The sequence below is a fragment of the Talpa europaea genome (genome assembly GCF_964194135.1).
Source record: "Talpa europaea genome assembly, chromosome: 11".
NCBI classification, from domain to species: domain Eukaryota; kingdom Metazoa; phylum Chordata; class Mammalia; order Eulipotyphla; family Talpidae; genus Talpa; species Talpa europaea.
The window spans coordinates 12,741,981-12,762,932 of NC_140078.1; the positions used below are offsets into that span (position 1 = coordinate 12,741,981).

Below are 20,952 nucleotides of genomic sequence, written 5' to 3' on the forward strand. Positions count from 1 at the left end.
ACTCTTGGAGGGGAAAAAAAACCTACAATGACAAGACCTTAAACTGATGGTAGTCTGTAATGGTGACCCCAAGGATGATTGGAATGACAAATCCTTCATCTTTATCAGTTTGCATCATATCCACCATGAACTGACTTAGAAACTACATCACTTTATGCCTTACATACTGCATTCATCTGCATATGAGAAATAATCCTGAAAATAAGGACCCCAAGTGCCTCTGGGAGTGCTACTCTGGAACTCTGTAGGCTATCCGGGGAATCAAAGTACAAAGTGACCATGAGGCAGTGCCTACATCCTACCTAGAACCAGAAGTTGAGATTCTGTGATCCCTCCATTGTTTGTGTATGAGCAAAACCAGCGCTTCAGACCTGAGGCAGTATGGCTGGTTAGTGATTCCATTAGCTCCAAATTCTGGGCTTCCTAGACTAGTATTCTTTCAGCACTCCAGGGTGCCCTCATGTACTGGTGGGCCTTTAAAGCCAGTTGCTGGGCTCTCATTGCTATGGTGTTCTAAAGTCATTTGTGAGAAAAAGTTCAGTGTCATTCAGGGCTTAAGGTGTTGGGACAGGAATGAGGGCTTAAGCCCTGGGTCCAGTAAGATCAAACATTTTTTCAAAATCACATGAATTACTGGAATTTATTTTGTTGAGTAATTATATGAACAGGGTTTAAAACATCAGATATAACTTAGGAGAGCATAGGATGAAATTAAGACATGTTGTATCTCATACTGTTACAGGGCAAACCCCGATATAAAATGGGGTTGCCTGACTGTGGGTCCTCACCCACCCGCTTAAGGGGACACTTATTGATGCTAAACTGCAGACATGCACAAAGCTTGATAAAAGGTTTATTTACAAGTGCGGGGGAAATGGGGAAATGAATAACTTAGGGAGACAAGAGGGAGATGAGTTCGTAAATGCGTCCTACCCGTTCCGCTGGCCTGGAACCCCAAAGACCGGCTGAGCTGGCGAAAAACCAGCACGCGGCATGGCCAAGAGGGTGACCCCGGCCACATGGCCAGTTACATACCCAAACTGAGAGCCCAGTTGCTTAACTCCGCCCTCAGGTCCTTGCTGCCTCCCCTCTGGTGATGATGGGATTTGTAGTTCCCAGTGAGGTGGGGGTGGCGTCCACAAGCCTGCATGGAGTTTGCTCAGGACATCCTTTTCCCCCAACAATCCCAACTTCCAACTTTTTTAAGAGAACTACATTTAACTCTTTCAGGTCTTTTTTTTTTTTATTGTGTCTATTTCTGTTTCTTGATTTATCACTTGTAGACATTACTTATTGGTTTTCTTAACTTAGCATATTTCCACCCCTTCTCTTCTACTAAGTATAGTCTTGTCACTATTTTTGGTTCCTGTTCCTTTCCTTTATAATATATTATGCCAGCATCTTCTATGACTTAGTTTATCTACAGAGACAATATCTTCTTGACTCCACCCCATCTGGACTATAGATTAGGGCTTGGGATAAGGTTGGATAGGTTTATGGTTCCGCTTAGGGTCTGGGGTAGCAGGGCCAGAAGACTATTGGTTGTAGATGTTCTGTTTAAGTAATCAACTGTTCCACGTTTTTCTCATGTGTCACAGTTAATCCTGAGACAATTTAAAATGTTTTTATTTTGGATTTTACCATAATCTTTTGCCTTTGTTTTTATGTCTTACAGAAGTAATTATCTTCCTTCAATATATGATAATGAAAATACAGAAGAAAGAGAAGCAAGTAAGTGGTCACATCTTTTAAGTGAATGCATCCAGCATCTCGTTAACAAGAGAGATGCTGGCAATTTTGACTCACCTCTTAGTCTTTGGTAGTTGCCCTGCTACCTGTTTCCCATTTCCATATGGTAACTGAGAACTGTTTTGAATGACTTAATGTGCATTTTTACTTATATCATTTCCAGATAGGAAAAAATGTAACAAAAACTGTGTATCAGAATATTATTCCAAATTATGTATGTAGATGAGAAACTTTTCCTTCCTTGGAAGAGCTTCAAATTCTTATAAAAGAGATTATTTTTCATTTTTGATGTTTGGCTAAATTGAAAACATTCTCATTTATCAATTTCTCATTTATAAGAAAATTTTGCAGAAGTTTCCTTCCTAGAGAAAATTGTGAACAAATAGGAAGGATGTGGATAGCAACTCTTGGACATTTGGTTTCTTGATGGAATGGGGAATTGAGAAAAAACATTCGACCTATGTGTCCCATCCAGCCAGGATCATTTACTTAGCTGGTACTGTAATGCATATTCAAGGGAGCCCAAGGACTCCACCCAGTGTGACTCTGGGAGGTGGGATAGGGGACCTGCCTTTGACTCTTGGAAAGAAGCTATCTCCATTGCTGGTTTTCCTTTTGCAGAATTGAATGGCAATCTGGTAATTGGGGAGATATGAATCCCTGCCTTTTACTGGGACCCTATGCAAAAGGTTTTAGTGGAACTAACCACTTTCCTCTCCAGTTCACATCTGGAGTGCACGGGGGATAGTCAGAGAAAGGGTGACTTAGGAATATGGTTACATGGACTGCCTCTGATTTGTTCCTAGTGGGTAGGTCCCTGTGAAACCAAAATTTGTTTTGGGAAATAATTGACTCATCTGCTGCCAATTCTTAACAGGAAGAGCAGTGACTATATACAGCCTACATACCGTTTTCTTCCTGTTCTGGCCCTTATGGAGTTATCAGTTGGTGGACAAACACTATAGAGAATGCAGCAATTCCATCTGGCAGGTATTTATCCCATGGATATACTTAGACAGGTGTGCAAAGCTGGCTGTGAAAGAACTTTCATAGCGGCTTTGTTTGTAATAGCAAAAATGCAAAAGACCCTACATGTTCCTCCAGAAGGTGACTATTTAAATCATACACATTCACCCAGTGGAATATTATGCAACCATTAAAAAGAGCACATTACTGAAGAGAACTCCAGTTCCTCAAAATTATTGTCATTTATGCTACATGGGCAGGTTTATATTTCTTAAAACAATCTGCATTTTATATTTCTTAAACATTCTTTAAGGCAAACTTTCATTTCAATAAAAACATTCTTTATTATAGTTACTCCAAATGAATTAGGAATTTTTTCTTTTGAGATTTTTATGGGTTCATATCAAAACCGTTGGTATGTCAGCCAACTTTTATGTAGCCTCAGTTAGATGGATTTTCATTTTGGATCTCACAATAATATTTATGAGTGGGTATGGTTTTTATTTAAAAGTCAATGTTATGTTTGGTAGAAGAGCAAGTTACTTAAGTGAAGCCTTTTTTATTAGGATCCTATTCCTCTTACAGTTACTGGTGATAGGCTGCTGTAGTGATGATTGAAATGCAAGAAGTTGCAAAGCATGAAAATAGAAAATTAAGTTCATGCTAAAGTAATGCACAAGCTTGTGTAAGCAAGCCTGGCATAGAGGAAGACATGTTCTGGAATAAATTTGAGCTTTGATTTCAGTAGAAAAGGATTGAAACTTTAAGTCTGCCACTTAGCTGGGTGACTTTAGACAAGTTCAGTCTCATTTTTCTATCACTTAAATGGGAGTACTCACTTATGCCTCGCCAGATCTTGATGAACATTAATTGCTTAATTTAAATATTTAAAGGATTGACTAAGTACTTGACATTTAGCATGTCAGTGGCATGGAGCTTTTCATCATTACAATAACATTAGCCATCAGATTTTGTTCTTTGTCTTAACATAATTTTAAGGTGTTAGAATGAGCAGCAAACAAAACATATTTTTAAAAAACCTATTTTTTTTTTCTTTTCTCTGGAGAAAAGTAACATATAAATACATTCTGATCTTGAAAATGCCTCATTTTCTTGTCAGAAATTTTATTGAGGTAAATTTAAACTGTGATTAACATTTTACAAGTTGATCAAAACTCAGTAATAAATAATCATGCTTTTTATTAACCAGATGGCCAGGCATCACAAGAATAACGTGCCAAGAACAAAGGGTTTTAGAGATTGCCTTTGTATAACCTAAAGAAGTGTTGCAAGAAAAATTGACTTTAAGAAAACGTTTAAAAATGTACCACTCAGGGCGCAATAGTCTTTTATTAGAAAATAAACTGCTTCTAAGAATTTTTTAAAACATTTATATGTATATATAGTTTTTTTTTTTTTTTTGTATAGAGGCATGCTTTATTTATTTGTTTGCTGGTCTGTTTGTTTGTTTTGTTTATACATGCACTGGGTACAGTCAGAAGCACGGGAGGGTGAGAGAATTCACCAGAGCCAGAGCGGGGAGCAGAGCAGGCAGAAGGACCGAAGTACACTGCTGAGGGGAGCAGCGGGCGGCAGGAGAGGTCTGCGCGCCATGTGGGACCCTCCTCCGGTGGCCGGGGAGCAGCCGGGGATCGAACCGGCGCCGCAGAGGCCGCGGGCAGCTTCGCAACCCAGCGCTCAACCGCTGCGCCACCGGGGAGGCCCTATATGTATATATAGTTTTAATTTATTTATGTCCCGAAGAACTGGGGTGTAGGCCAAAGGTGTAGGGGGCCAGAGAGAGGATCCACAAGCGACACGTGGGGGCCAGGAACAGGTGGATCTACTGAAATATACTCCTAAGGGGAGAAGTGAGCAAGACAGTAGAGGTCTGCTGCACCATGTGGGTTAGCTCCCTGGCTGGGGATCAAACTCAGTCCTTAGAGATGATAGCGCCAAGACTTAACCCCTGTGCTACCAGGGAGGTCCAAAATTCTAATATATTTTAATTCCTAAGATATCTAAGCAGCATTAGACAGAAAAAAATTTTAAAAATGGGGACTCTAATCATTGAAAGCCCTTATAGCACTATTGAAAATACTTCTTTGTACGGCCACATATCTTAATGTTAGCAAAGACAGACTCATGATATGGAAATATTGATGTTTATTCATCCTAGCTCTTTAGGACAACAAAAACACCTGTTGTGGTGTATCAAAAATAGAAAAATAGGTATTGAGAGAAGTATAAAATCTGATAAATATTATGTGATACATAATATGATATGTAATACTATGTAATATTAAGCAGTAAGGGGCCTCCCCGGTGGCGCAGCGGTTGAGCGCTGGGTTGCGAAGCTGCCCGCGGCCTCTGCAGCGCCGGTTCGATCCCCGGCTGCTCCCCGGCCACCGGAGGAGGGTCCCACATGGCGCGCAGACCTCTCCTGCCGCCTGCTGCTCCCCTCAGCAGTGTACTTCGGTCCTTCTGCCTGCTCTGCTCCCCGCTCTGGCTCTGGTGAATTCTCCCACCCTCCCGTGCTTCTGACTGTACCCAGTGCATGTATAAACAAAACAAAACAAATAAATAAATAAAAGCATGCCTCTATTTAAAAAAAAAAAAATTAAAAAAAATATTAAGCAGTAAGAAGGTTTTGTGTGCATATGTTCAATGTTGAGAAAAGTAGTGAGCAATATAAATGCAATACAATAGATATAGGTCATTTTACAAGTAAAATTAAAACTGAGAGCTATGACCAGAAGGTAAACTCAGACTTGCAGTAATTAATCAGGTCAGAAGAGCCCTTCATTCTTGGTCCTCTAGTAACTAAAAAGGTGGGATAGGAAGAATTTTTTTTTTTTTAAGCTATGCTGTGGAAATCTCAAAGGCCTCCCGATAACTAGACCCTCCCTGTTCCCTTTCCTAGTGTGAATGTGGATATAATTTATTCACAAAACAGTTACTTGTTGTTTTTTAGCTTTTACTCTTCAAGAAATGCTTGAGTGTCTAGTTGGGACCAGCAACAGTAACTGAAAGTTACTTATTTTTCTTAAGAAGGGTGTAGTGTAGTTTAGTTACAAACAGGCAGTTATAAAGCAAGGAATACCATATATCTCAAAAGAGCCAGGGTTTTTATATTGTGGGTGAAGCATTGATGCCCTAGAATTGGAGAGTTTGGGGGTCCAGAGAATGTCAGTGCCACCAAAGAATTTGAGAGTGTTTTGAAAGAGGTGGTGTTTTCTAGGTGAGCCAGGTTTCGGTCATGTTGCATCTTAGAACCCAGGATGAAAGCTCCGGAGGGAGGAGAGTAAGTAGAGTATGGGAGGTATATAATATAATACCCTTATGGTATTAGTAAGGGAGGGAAGAAGGGTTGGAGTAGGGTGCAAAATTTTGGGTGTTGATGGAAGATGAACTAGGATAATAAAACATTGTGGATTTAGCTGGCCACTAAATTCCCAAAAGATTTGGTCCATGCTGCTCTACCGGGGGAGATGAGGACTCAACATATTTACCACCAATATAGATCATGAGATAATGACCCACAATTCAGAGAAGTGTAAGAGAAAGAATAGCAAAGTTGATAATATGGATGAGTAAATAATTTATTTCTAAGACTTTTCCACCTCACCCTACAAAGGGTGTGGTGAAGGTTAATCCCAGTGAGACCTTGTCCTTGGTAGTCACTGGAAGGGCTTTTTCAACAATGATACAGAGGGATAGTTAGTAAATGGCCCAGGAGGACCAGGATTCTAAACAGACCCACCCTGGAATCATGTTTCAAAAAAACTCAAAATAGCCCACTCCTCCCTTCTCAAGAAAAGAAATCTGAGTATTAAAATTTCCCCCTATTTTTTGATATACCATAACAGGTGTTTTTGTTGTCCTAATTCATTTTGTGTTCTGAAAGAAAACTCAAGAGGCCAGAGTAAAGTGACCAGGATGGGAAAGAAAAGGTAATGAGCTGGATGTCTTCTAGGCAAAGGTTGAGAAGATGCAGTGGTTTGGAAAATCAATGATGGAAAATAAAGTAGAGGTGGTTAGAAATTTTTAAAAATTCTTATTTCTCAATTTAATGTATCTAAAACACAAGGCAGTGTGGTGAAGTGGTCAAGAGCACTGACTTTTGAAACCAGGAGTCAAACTTGGATTCAAATCTCTACTACTTACTAGTAGTGTGACTATGGCCAAATTGTTTAACCTTCTGAGAGTCATAATGGAGTCATAATTGGAACAAATATTATGCCTCTTCTTAGAGTTGTTTAGATGACATAATCCATTTAAGAAACAGTACACTGCCTAATACTCAGTCCTTAATAAAACCAACTATCATGATCATTACTAACAAGTATTTTATCTTTAAAATATCAAAACAGTTTTGAATACTCAATAGTTGTGACTAAAAGGTTGAGATATATAAAAAGAACCATTCCATATCCATGTATACAATATTTCTAACTCCAACTTTTGGTGTTACCTGGACCTTTGCATATTGCAGTGGGGGCCAGAGTTGGCCTAAGTGCCAGCTTCAGGAGCTCTGTGCATTACAACATTACAGTAAAATTACAGATGGGCTAATAATGAAGAGATAAAAAATAGTTATTCACTCTGCATGTATCTGTTGAAAAAATTCTTTATGTGGTCTAGAAAATACTGCAGAAAAATTCTAGAAGTCTCTTCTGGCCTGGATTGGCCAGAACAAACATTTTACCTTTTGCAGATTAGGAAGTTTGAATCACTCTGAGGTATTGGTTTGCCCAAAGCCATAGTTGCTTGGAAGTAAAGCTCAGTTTCTGAAAACACAATAAAGTAAAGCTGATAGTTCTGAAAACACTGACACATATTAAGTATTATTTTCCCTCTCTCCTCCTGACTCTTCTCTGTCAGCATCTTAAATCCGTAACAATTGACTTGAATAAGTGTTTTTCCCAGGAATGGTATAGATTGATAATTTTGAGCCAAAGAAACGGATTTTATTACCAACAATTCAGTTTATGAGCTTGCATTGTCACGTGTTTTTATCAGTTATCCCTCTCTATTTCGTCTTTGTGTTCCTTGGTGTTTGTCTCTACTTAAGTTGCCAATGTAATATAAAATATTGTTGGTATGTTGTGGTCTATCATCTCCTATCCATTCCTCTTAGGATCATTTTCAGAGTGGTGATTTATTGTCCTTCTTGGTAGAAGCTGAAGCAAAGACTTTTATTTAGGCTCTTTGCCTTTTCCCACTACTGACCTTAACACACAGTGAAGAATTTATTTTTCGTCTTATACTTTTTAATCCTCACTGGTTATGTTTTTCAAACACCTGATAAGGCACCTTAAAAGTAAAAACATTGCTGGTGGATTATTGACTTTCTAATTAAAAAATTTTATTTTTTATTACTAATAACTGTCTTTTGGGATAATTCCCCCTTTTCAACATTAACCAATTTATTGCTTGTTTTGGTCTCTCTTCTCCCTGGAGGATGTCCCTGCTCCTCTACTCCCTAGGCATAAAACCAGGACAAATTGCTTTGTCTTTTTGAACTGATTATCTTATCTGTAAAATGAAGTGACCATTTATGATTCCTGGAAGTAGAATTGCTGGGACATCAGGTAGATATTTTGTTTACAGTGTTTTAAAGAACTCCAACAGACCTTTTCCTAAAGTGGTTGTATACGCCATCACATCTAACAGTTCTAACCAAGTCTATTCATCCTGGTCTGGTAACTTAGCTATCGTTGCAGTTCCCTGGGCTGTCTTATAATGCACCAATGAGATGAGCATTAGCTTTTGCTAGAGGGTTCAGATCCAAGCACCTCTACTCACTCTATGCCTTGGGCACATCACTCAATATCAGTAACCTTCTCCTTCAATCACAAAATAGGCGTTCTTATCCAAGCATTTTAGGAATGTTGTAAAGAGTATAGAAATGAAACTTAACCTCGCGTACTTCTGAGTATATCTATATGACATGTGTCCAGTAAAAGTTAACTGCTGCCGTTGTTGAATACCTAGTTACCACCACTTACCTCCACCCGCCCCAGCCCCTTCAGAAGAGACCTCGATAAGCAGTAGGAATCGAAAAGAGGGTCCCTCTTTGACCTACAGAGTGCTGTCTTTGTAAAATTAGGTCTTTTCTCTATTGTCTTTGAAAGTATCTCATATGCAAGCCTGTATCTATCTCTTGCTCTTTCATTGTATCCACCCTTGTATGCTAAACAAAAACTTGTTCCTTAAGGCCAGGTGTCCTTAGTAGAATTAAGTAATATATCAGGAATCCTCACAAGGTCCGAGCTTTAACTGGATACCTGTTACTCCAATGTTGGTGTCTTCTTGACTTGAATTTTCTTTTTATTGTAAAGTAACATACAATTTATTATTTTATATTTGACTTTATATTCCTTTTATGTTTACTGAGTCAGCAATGAGATAGTCAAATGAATTGTTTTTTTTTTTTTTAAAGTAGTGAGTCTTGCCAAAACGACCAATTCCCTCTTAATTTAGGCTCATTTATGAGTCTAGACTTTATTTATAAGAATCCCCCAAAATCCTTCTTTTATCTTTTTTCCCCCTCAGATTCTCAGTGTTAAGTTTGGTAATATTAGAGTAGGAATGGGAACTAGAGAAAACAGAAGAGGAAATATGTAGCTGAATTTTGCACTCTCCATTATAACCACGGTAGGCCAGAAAGTCTGAGTGCAGATTGGGAATCAGAACACTGGAGGGAAACCACACCACCTGGGCTAGTTATCTGTGTCCTTTAGCACATGCTAGGCCTCTTGTTAGGGGAGCAGTCTACTCACAAATGGTGCTTTTCCTAAGCCATCACCCAAAGATGATTTGAAACATCTTTCTGGAAAACCTGCTTATCCCTTCCAGTCTCTCCAGTTATTTCTTTGTTCCAGACCCAGCAGAGTGTGCTATTCTATAAAGCTAGCCACCCACATTATTATCTAATTATCACAACCCTAGTTTATGAAATGACAGATGTACTTTGCAATATCAGACATGAAAATATGAGATATAACTTCTGTTTCCAAAAGGCTTGTTTCCTTAAAAGTGATCACCTGGGAAGGCTGTGCCTTTATTTGATGGTGCTCCAAAACAACCTTGAAACCTCCTTTTCAGTTTGCCTGTTGCACCCGTGACACAGTCTTTCCAATGGCATTTATCACAATAAAATTTCCTCCTGTATGATGATTTTTGTGAGAGGCCAAAGATTAGCTGCTGTTGAGTCTAGGTTAGATGGTCATACGGAAGAGCGCCATATTTAATAAGAATACAAGATCTAGTTTTGAACAATCCAGATTTTTCTGTGGAAAGTCAGATGAACTTGGTGTTGATACTGCTTGATAATATGTGAGAGCAAAGATTTGGCGGAATAAAGCAACACACTGAAAGTGACCCTGTCACATCCTTTCTTCAGGAACACATTTGAACGGTAACTTTTGTGAACTAGCATAATAAATGCCATTCTGGGTCAGAACAGTGTACTGAGACTTTTGCATTTGCGAGTGACATCTACAGGTGTTTTGTAGCAGACTTTTGTGCTTGTCTGTGAACATGGAGCTTAAAAGGTGATTGAGGGCCTCCCCGGTGGCGCAGCGGTTGAGCGCTGGGTTGCGAAGCTGCCCGCGGCCTCTGCGGCGCCGGTTCGATCCCCGGCTGCTCCCAGGCCACTGGAGGAGGGTCCCACATGGTGCGCAGACCTCTCCTGCCACCCGCTGCTCCCCTCAGCAGTGTACTTCGGTCCTTCTGTCTGCTCTGCTCCCTGCTCTGGCTCTGGTGAATTCTCTCACCCTCCCGCGCTTCTGACTGTACCCAGTGCATGTATAAACAAAACAAACAAACAAACCAGCAAACAAATAAAGCATGCCTCTATTAAAAAAAAAAAAAAGGTGATTGAGATTTCTGTGCATAATTCTTCAGGTTTCTGCATATTCATTTCTTAGATAATATGCAAATACAACTTGGTAAAAATCCACAAAAGCAAAGGTAAAAACAAACAATGTGTGTCTTCTTTGCCACTATATCCTCAAGGCCTGAGGACAGTAGGAACACAGAGTAAGAACTAAGCTGTGATTACATCCATGCCCGCACGCTCAATAATGCGCTTAGTGTGAAGCACGCATTGAAGGAGTAATACGCTTGTTTCTTTCTCTTTCACAGTTGTCAAATTTAAAAGTTGTGAGTCACTCCCCAATGTCTGATGCCTCTGTCAATTTTGACTACAAATCCCCCTCCCCATTTGACCACAGCACTGATCAGGAGGAGAAAATTGAAGATGCTGCCAGTCATTGTCTGCCCCAGAAGGACCTGTATGCTGCTGAAGAGGAAGCTGAGACCCTGTTTCCTAGGAAAGTGACAGCCCATAATGGGCTGGAGGACAGTGGAGGAGGAGGGACTGGAGTGAAGAAGAAACGTAAGAAAAAGGATCCAGGAGAGCAAGAGGGGACAGCGAAGGGAAGCAAGGACAGGGAGCCCAAGCCAAAGAGGAAGCGAGAACCCAGAGAGCCAAAGGAGCCCAGGAAGGCCAAGGAGCCCAGGAAGGCCAAGGAGCCCAAGGAGTCCAGGGAGCCCAAGGAGCCCAGGGAACCCAAGGAGCCGAAGCAGAAGGATGGAGCCAAGAAAGTGCGGAAGCCCCGGGAGGCCTCGGGTGCCAAGGAGGCCAAAGACAGGAGAAGCGGTGCTGACTCCGTGGCCCGGACAAAGTCCAAGAAGGCCAGGTGCGTCCCTTTTCTCTGAGTGCTTGGCCTGCTGTGGCCTTACTTCCGCCCCTACATGTAAATTCACTGCTTTCAGCCAGGTGGACCACTTTCCTCACCCCCTAAGGAAAGATAACCTTAATCCTGGCTCTGCAGTTTCTTGCTATTCCTTTTGGATTAAGAAGAATTAAAATGTGTGGTCAGGCACAGGGTGCAGGAGAAGGGACCTCACTGGTGTGCTACAGGGAGGCAACAGTTCTTGGAACAACAGAGTGGAGTGGCAGAGGGACTACTGGCAGGAGGGTGTGCAGTCCTGGGAATTAGTGGTACCCGCAGCCTGGGAGAGCCGTGGGTGTGAGTGGGGTTCCACACAGAAAAGGACGGCTGAGCTTCCCTAGGCTACGAGCTCTCTGGTGCAGGACCGCTCCTGCTCCGCATCTCATCCGATAGCTAACATCAGCAGGTGCTCAGGAGATGTTGATAACTGGGGCCAAAAGAAACCATAGTGATCTTAGAGATCAGAGGGCACAGATACAGTGACCCCGGGGACCCTGGCACTAGGTGCTGTCAGTCTCCAAAGGCAGTGACCCAGGAAATACGGTGTGTATCACCCATGAGCAAATGCCATGTTTTTTGTTTCGTCTCTAATTTTTTTGATCAGACTATTTAGACTGTTGAGGAAATACAAAAGAAAACGATACATAAACTCTACAAACTTATGAAGAAAATTTAAGTTTCTAAAATCTTAAGTGCAGGGGCAGGCTAGAGACCGGGAGCACCTACAGAAACGAAGAGGATTGATCTGACTCCTCTAACAGCAGAGTGGTGAGGCTGCCAGACCTGTATGGGATCAGACATAGAGGAAGGAAGTTTTGAAGAGAGATAATATTTTAGGTGGTGTGTTCTGTAACTTGAAATTTACTGTATGGTTCAATTCTTTTTTTTTATGATTGAGTTCTTTTTTTTAAAAGATGCATTTTATTTATGCATACAAGAACTGGGGTACAGGCCAGAGGTGTGGGGAGGGCGGTGGGTAAGAGAATTCACCAGAGAGACGGGGGAACAGAACAGGCAGATTGACTGAAGTACACTGCTGAGGGGAGCAGCGGGCGAGGCAGGAGAGGTCTGCTGTGCCATGTGGCTGCCCCCTGGCCGGGGATTGAACTCATGCTCCAGTGGCTGTGGACAGCTTCGCAGGCTGTGCCTTATCCCTTTGCGCCACCAGGGAGGTCCTGGTTGAGTTCATTTTTATAAGTACAGTTTGTTGGGACCAGAAGGATAATTTCTTAATCTAAGTTAAAATGACCATCCATTATCCACTCCCTTCTGCTTGGCAGGGGATTTTGTCTTTTCTCTATCAGAGAGAGTAGGGTGGGAACCTAGGAATGTAATTTGCAGAGAATGATTCCAAACTACTTTATAGAAGGTTAAGAGAGAGAGAGAAAATCAGCATTCTGACTTATGTGAGACTTACAGTCTTGTTTCTCACATCACCCAGTGTATGTGATCTGCTCTCTCATGGTGTATGGGGTGGATTTATGTCTCTGCCAGTAACTTTCATCTCCAAATTACTTTGGAGAAACTAATTGGTTCTTCAGGGTAATAGCATGTGTGATAGGAGAATCAGAAATGAGCTACTGTGGTGACTTTGGTTATTACAGGAAATAAAGAAGAATCCTTGAGGATAGTGTTTTAAAATTAGGGTAAGTAGAGGAGAGTTGCATAGCTCAGGTAAGGAGCGTGGTGTCTGTAGAAGGTGGCAGAAAGCCATAGGTGTTAGAACTCAACTTTAGCCATTGATGTTAGCAGTTTTATCTACTTCTACTTAAATTCACAATTACTTTGTGTGGGGTGTGAAACCAGTTGTTGATGCAGATGTTGCCATATATTACACTGTGGGCCAATGAGGAAATTCACAAAACAAGTTGGGTATCAAATGTATATGTAGCAATTTTATCTAATTAGTGATCATAATGTAACTCATTCTGTATAAAGCACAAAGGAGATGGAGTAGTGCTCAGTAGTATTTTCAAGGACTGCTGAGTTGGAGGGCAACAGAACCTCTTGAAGCTTAGAAATCTAGCGGTAACCTTTGAGTTGCTGACAAAGAGGGCTGATTATCTCTTTAGAAATGTGGGCAGGTTGCATGAGACTTTCCATTTTGGGACTATATGAGAGACTTGTAACATTAGAATTCTCTGTAGACCAGATAGGGTTCTTGACTGGTGAGTCTTCCATTTCTTATCCTTTATATTATAAATGGCTTTGGTTCCTTTAATTAATGATCCCAATGGTCAGAAGCAATTTTTAGTTATAAAAGGTCATTCATTGATTTTAAAAATGTATGGCAGTAATTAAATTAAATCTCAGTTTTTTGTGCTCTTTGATTTACTCTGCTACCGAATGGCTCAAGCGTGTGTTTTGATATAAGCAGTTCATTAGACCTTGAGTAATACATGATGATCACAGTTCCTCAAATGCTTGCATTTTTGTAGAAGTGCTTTGTAGACGTAAGGACTTCTGGTCTTTCCTCCTTTATGTCATCTTGTCAATTGCCAACTGATAATCTTCCTGAAGCACTGTTGTTATTGTTCATAGTTGTTGATAAATCAAACTTCTTACCCTCTCAATCCAGATCCATTGGGAAATAGTTACCAGGGATGGAGATGCAGTTATCAGCATTTTTAGTGATAGACTGGATTGAAGAAGTCCGCTGTCTTGGGGCCAGAATATATTCCTTGTTACTCCCTCAGTTGAGGGTATCCATCAGAACTGCAAGCAATTCCTTGAAGCAGAGGGAGGACACCAGGGTGTGCTCCAATCCTTTTCCCAGTCTCACCTGTCTGGAAGGTCCCAGGCAGAGAAGTGAAGAAGAGCCAGAAATATGTTTCTAATACTGTTCTTTCCTTGGGAATAAAACAGGATTTTTCTCATGAAAACATGGGGAAAGGAAAAAGGAATTCCCGCTAACAATGTATACCTGCTTAGATGTTTCTGATTGTTCCTACTTGCCTCTAGAACAAAATCCAGATTGTTTTTTTTGTTACTCAAATCCTTTGGGATTTTTCCTCCCCCCTCCCCACTCCTTCTGAAAAGAGATTAGCTAACTAGATTAACTCATTAGCCCCTAAAGGTACTTGACTTACTTCCCCTCTGGATTGCTGTAGCGTTTCTCCCAATCATTCTCTCCCTTGTCCTCCCAGAATCCAGTTCATTCCATTCTTCAGTTCTGAGTACAAGTCCCAGTTTCTGCAGAGAGTGTCCCCAAAGTATGTCTCCTCTGACTTCCATAGCTGTTGGAGTCACACTTTGCATTATAAATCAGAGACTTTTATACCTAGAAAGGCTGAAAGAGAGCAGGTCCAAAATGTTGCACTGCAGCAAAGGTAATGGAGACTCACAGAGCAGTGCCTAGTTTGCAAGGGTGTGTCATAGACTCAGACCTCCTGATTCTGAGTCTTGTGCATTTCCCTCTGCTATAAGGTATCTCTCATTATAAACTATTGTTTTCATGTATGTGTGACTTACCTCCTCAACAGAAGGTAAGTGCTGGAGATCAGGACCGCCATGCTTTGTGACTTGGCCCTTTAGATTACTCTTTCTCAAGTCAGGAGCTGAGCATTTTGTATTATATCTGCTCCAAAAACCACCAAAGAGAGAGAGAGAGAGAGAGAGAGAGAGAGAGAGAGAGAGAGAGAGAGAGAGAGAGAGAGGAGAAAAGAAATGAATAATAGGAGTAGCCCTAGTACCTGTGCTTCAACTCTTCACCCCCATTTGTTTTGGGTTTGTCAACCAAGGCAGGTTTTTCTCCCAAATTCAGTAAGTTTAGTAACATCCTGGAATAAAGGGTTTGCCTTTTCTGGTTTTCTTTTTTGATGGTTACCCTAGAGCTTATGATTATATAACTATTTGAGCCTTGAGTCAGCTGTTAGCTGTGATGTGGGAAGGGTAGTAAGATTTGGTCATCTCGCCTCTGCCTCAGCATTTGAAGGTCAATCACCTGTTTTTGTTTAGAGTGCAGATTATTGAGTCTGGACTTAAAGTGTTCAGTGACAGGGTTCTTTCTGCTGGGAGACCTGTTTTTACATTCTGATAATTTATTAGAAGAAAAAAGGCAAATATAAAGACTGTTGTGCTTGGAAACCACTGGACTTTATGTTGAAGAGGGAAGAAATCTAAATGATAACGGCAGAGACCCACCTCTGAAGACTGAACTGAGTCTCCCTTTCTATTTTGTTGAAAGCAACTGTAATAATACTTTGTGACACCCAGGACTTCCTAAGTTAGCCTTTAGAGAGTGGACCTTTACCTAATTTACAAGGAAACAGTTGCTAACTAATAATAATGCTTGATAGACTTATCCGCTATATTTTTAGTGCCTTCCGCGTGCCTCATATGAGTACTTCCGTTTGGGAGTGGGAAAGTGAGAAAGGAAGGTGTCACAGAAATCATCCATGAGCCCTATTGTTGAGAAACCTTGCAAATGCTCAAACAGGTAAAATATAAACAAATGAAAGAACACAGTATAACTGTCCATAGAGTAACTGAAAGGATTTCGAGGATTAGGAGTGTGTTATTTCTGGTCTAAGGAGACCCTTGAAGGAGGAGGAGAGTGTTGAGCCTGGTTATTAAAGGAATTAATGAGAAAAGGCTTATAGCAAAAAAGACCAAAAGGCATTGAAATAAATGGTAGCTGAAGCATATTTTTATTTTTCCTTCACCAAATCTTAATGCCATGGCAGAAAGAATAGAGGGGAGGAAATTCTTCAAAGATGAGATATGTTGCTGAATTTCTTCTCTGAAGTGCTTTGGCATGAGAAACCAAGATCTGAGTGCTAGGTGTGCCCGTGGCTAATGGGGCATCTTTTCTTCTTTCACTTGTCATAACTGGGGGAAGGAAGTGTGTACACACACACACACACGCACGCACGCACACACACACCCTCCCCCTGAATGCATTCACATATTTGTAATACACTTTAGAAAATATACATTTACACTGATGTCTCCAATTCAGATTCATCCCATAGTATCTTCCTTTCTTTCCAACTTTTCATATTTGCATCTTCCCGTTTTCTTTTTTTTTCTTTTAAGATTTACTTATTTATGCATATAAGAACTGGGGTACAGGTCAGACGTGCGGGAGGGTGAGAGGATTCACCAGAGACAGAGCAGGGAGCAGAACAGGCAGACTGACTGAAATACAACTGCTGAGGGGAGCAGCGGTTGAGACAGGCGAGGTCTGCTGTGCCATGTGGGCATCTCCACAGCTGGCTGGGATTGTACCCGCACCCCAGAGGCTACAGACAGCTTCACAGCACTGCGCTCAACCACCTGCGCCACCAGGGAAACCCCACATCTTCCCTTTTTCTTAGTTAGAATCCCAGCTCCCAACACAAAAACACAATCATTTGCTGAATCCTATACCATGTCAAAAATGTCTTCAGAATTGCTTCACGCATATACTTACCAAAAAGAGTTCAGGATTTGGTTGCTGGTTCTCTCCCCACTTCTCCAAAAGCTGAGTCAAATGATGTGCTAATGAATTAATGAGAATTTTTTTTCACCATTCAGTGTGTTTATGTTATTCTTTGAAACAGTGGATTCATTTGTTTGAACTTGTTTTCACTTTAGCTTATTATTTTTTAATATGCTTGTAAGAGTCAAGTCTATATAAAAAACATGTATGCAGGGAAGTATCACTCCTGTCCTGTATCCCTTCATTCCATTCCCTCCACCTAGCCCTTGTGATAGTCATTGTTTTTTGGTTTATCCTTCCTATATCTTTTTATAATACAGCGTTGTACATATTTTCTTTTCCCTTGGTTCTGTCACAAAACTTGGCCTGTTACACTTGTTTTCCCTTTGCTTTTTTCACTTAATATATATCAGAAATCATTTCTTATCAGTCCATAGAATTTTTTCTTAATCCTTTTTATAGTTGCATAGTATTCCATTATTTGTATACTACTTTATTCAGTCACTTGTGTTTGTAGTTTTCATTGCTTTATAATTGCCAAGTAATGCTGCAGTGAGTAGCCACAGGCATATGTAGTTTAATGTTGTGTGGAGATGTGTCTTGAAACTATATTCCTTTAAATGGAATTGCTGAGTTAAAAGTATATGCATACATAATTTTGTTACATATTATTTGACCCCTATTTTTGAAAACTGGAACTTCAAGGAGCAAACATTCACAGACCAAATCCACTTACAGGCGTAGAACTTGGAAGTTCAGTTGTCCCTATTTGACCAAACTCTCAACCATGAGGTTTTCAAAACCTACTCCAAAGTGGGCAAAAAATATTTCTTCTAGTCTTCCTGGAGAAGGAATTCAGGTGATATTTTTTTTTTTACCCCATGCCATGAATTTTTTCCTTTATTCTGTACTCAATGAAGTCCTTCACTTGAAACATGAAAGTTCAGAAGTACTGGCTAGTCAAATTCCACAGGTGATATATTTTTGATGTTCTATTTGGAAGTTCCGTTTACAAGCTTACAAGGAATCTTCCTGATATTTGTCTTTATTAGAAGAGCTCCAGGAAGCTTTTTTGGAACTCACAATTGATGCTGTTGCCAAAGGTAACCTCCAGAAAAGCACTTTGAAGATTTCCCAGGTAGAGTATCTTCTTCTTTACCCCCAAATAAGCCAGCAAGTCTCACCAGGTGTTTTCCTATTTTACTGACATATATTTGAGATAATATTCTCTCAACTCCGCTCTAGGAAAATCTAATATTGCCCCAGGCTTAACTTAGAACAGTCTCACCATAGCTCCTCCTTAGTTTCCTTATTTAATATGTTTGTGAAAACAAAAAAGGCAATTGTATACAAGGCTTATAGTAAAGTTTCATACTTTGAGCAGGTTCTACTTTTGAATTGTGGTTTGAGCTTGTTTTTGAGCATGTGACACAATGAGGCACATTTCCAGGTTTTAGATGTATAAATATATGTGTGTTCATATAAACACATACACACCTATGGGTATAGAATTATACATGAAGATTAAATATATACTTTTTAAAAATATAATGAAGTTCTATTTAGTAGATAGATCAAATTGATTTTAAAATTTGTAGATGATTAAATGGAGCTTTCACCATGTAATTATGGTGGTGACTTTTGATATATTAATTAGCTGTCTCTAAATTTGTGTCCAAAAAATTAAGCACAGGTCTTCTTTGTTTAAGAGATCTGTTTAAAAAAAAAAAACAAAAAACTATTGATTTGTGATTTTTATTCTGTATTTGGGTAATTGGAATGTTTTGTTACTGATCCTGTTGACCATTATTTTGTGATTCAAATAATACGAAGGAGATTTGATGTTTTTACATTTCGTCCAAAGAGGGACTGAGTTTTAAGTCAGGAATGATGTAATAAGCAACAGGCCTTGAGATTCAGATGAGCTGAGTGTGGACTTCCGCTCTGCTACTGATTTTGGGACCTTTGCTGCTTTTAAACCTGTTTCTTCATCTGAAATATGAGGATGTTCTATCTTGACTTTATCATGGACTTGTGGTTTTAACAACTAATTGAAACACAGACGCATAGTGTTTTGTGGGATATAAATTACTGACAGTTTTCTTAGTGATAAGTCACTTAGTAAGTGCTCCAGTGAAAATATGATATCTTTTAAAACTGTTTTACCTTACTATCCTGAATTGTTGCTTTTGCTTTTTTCACCCTGCTTCTCTCTTGTAAAAAATGTATACTCCTTTAAAATGGCAGACCCCTTGAGCTGAACTTACTCATATTGGAGCAAAATATAAGGAGCTTTTCCCAGTAGGCAGACAGGTAGGTCTTGGGGAATTAAAGAAGGTTAATTCTGTGCTAAATTGGTTGGGGATCTGTGAGGGGTGAAGAGTCTTCAAAACAGAGGCAAGCTAATTCAGCAATAAGCACTGGTTGGTATTCCTGCCACATGTTCATCATGCTGGATCTCCTGTCTCTAAACAAAAACCGTTCGTTTCTTTCTCCCTACACCTTTCGATAACCTACGATGGATGATACCAGTAAATTTTTTAAAATTTATTTTTATTAATGAGGTACCATTATTTGACATCCTTGTTAAAATTTTGATAGTATAGGAATTCTCCCTCAGGTATGTTCACTGTAGCTCTCTCACCACCAAAGCACCCATACACCTCCACCATAATCCATGCGCTGCCCCTGGATCCCTCTCCTTCCCCTCTTTGTGTGCTTCATATCTATGATACCAGTAATTGTGGCTTCTTCCTCACCCTGTACATTCTGTTACTTGCCAAGACTTACTGGTTCTACTTCTTCTGAGTCTTTCAGATCATTTTTATCTTTGAGCTTTCGTTGATTATATCTAGCCAAGGTCTTTATTCCTTCTTGCTTAGGCCTGCCATCATGGCCCTTTTCACACAGAATGAAGTCTGACCTCTCTAGCCTAATGTACCCTTAGTGTTCTATCATGTAAGTGTTCACCGTAATAACTATTCCTATTGTTATTATTTCTATCTTCCATCAAAAGTCCAGGTATATCCCCACTCAGATGTATTTTCCAAAATCTCTAACAACATGTAATCTTACCCATTGGTATGTGTATATTGCATTCACCTATCCAATAAGCATTCATCAAATATTTATTTTCTATAAGGCAAAAAACTAGTTATTTTGATGAATACAAAACTTAAGTACAAACTGTTGCCTAGAAACTTAGAATCTGCTAAGAAAGATCAGGGAAATGTAAAATATCTGCCCATTCAGCAAAATGTTTATCAAGCAACTGCAGAGGATCCAGGAACTGTATGATTTTGCGCCCAGTGTCATAGTTAATAACTAACTTTGGTGTAAGATCAGATTCTGATTACCTTAATTTAAGCAAAGCACACATAAGTGCTTTGGGAGTGTAGGAAAGAGATTTCACCAGCTAGGAGGGTAAGGAAAAACTTCTTGGAGGCTGTGCTGCTATTTTAGCAGGTCCTGCAGGGTGCATGAATATTGCTCATCTCCACTTCTCTCAGGAAGCATTCATCTGGAGGATGGATTTAGGTGGTCTATAGGCTTGTCACAGTTGGTAAGCTCCTCAGTGTCTCAAGGCAGAGACAGCATTGTCTTTATTTTTGGGTTCCTAGTACTCAGTCTGAGTCTTATACATAGACCATACTCAGTAGGGGATGATGACAGATTAGGGGATTGTCTTCCCATGTAACTTAAAGGGAGATTGAAAGTTGGTGATTTTCAATTACCAGAGCAAACTTCCTAGAGAAATAGATACATATGAACTGAAAGTGAGATTTTTGGAGATATTATTTCTTATCACAATAATCATGCCATAGTATAACTTTGATCACTGAGAAGTTTCAAAAACTGCCCAGAAATTTTAATTCTGAATTTTTCCTTGTAGCAAGGAGCAAGGACCAACCCCAGTGGAGAAAAAGAAGAAAGGAAAAAGGAAAAGTGAAACCACAGTGGAGAGTTTAGAACTGGATCAGGGCCTGCCGAACTCATCCCTGCGGAGTCCTGAGGAATCCACTGAGTCTACAGACAGCCAGGTACAGCTGTGACTGGGAGCCATGGTGGAGC

General features: G+C 40.1%; 1 protein-coding gene across 1 annotated transcript in view; it reads left to right on the forward strand.

Moving 5' to 3' along the window:
• Window positions 1-1,698: 1,698 nt before the first annotated feature.
• Window positions 1,699-20,952, forward strand: part of CHD6 (chromodomain helicase DNA binding protein 6) — a gene marked incomplete at both ends in the record, with an annotated part of 124,323 nt that continues 105,069 nt past the window's right edge. Inside the window, 3 exons of the mRNA XM_084247649.1 lie at window positions 1,699-1,731; window positions 10,867-11,423; window positions 20,774-20,921. Of these exons, the coding sequence (XP_084103775.1) occupies window positions 1,699-1,731; window positions 10,867-11,423; window positions 20,774-20,921 (738 nt within the window). The remainder of the gene's footprint in view (window positions 1,732-10,866; window positions 11,424-20,773; window positions 20,922-20,952) is intronic.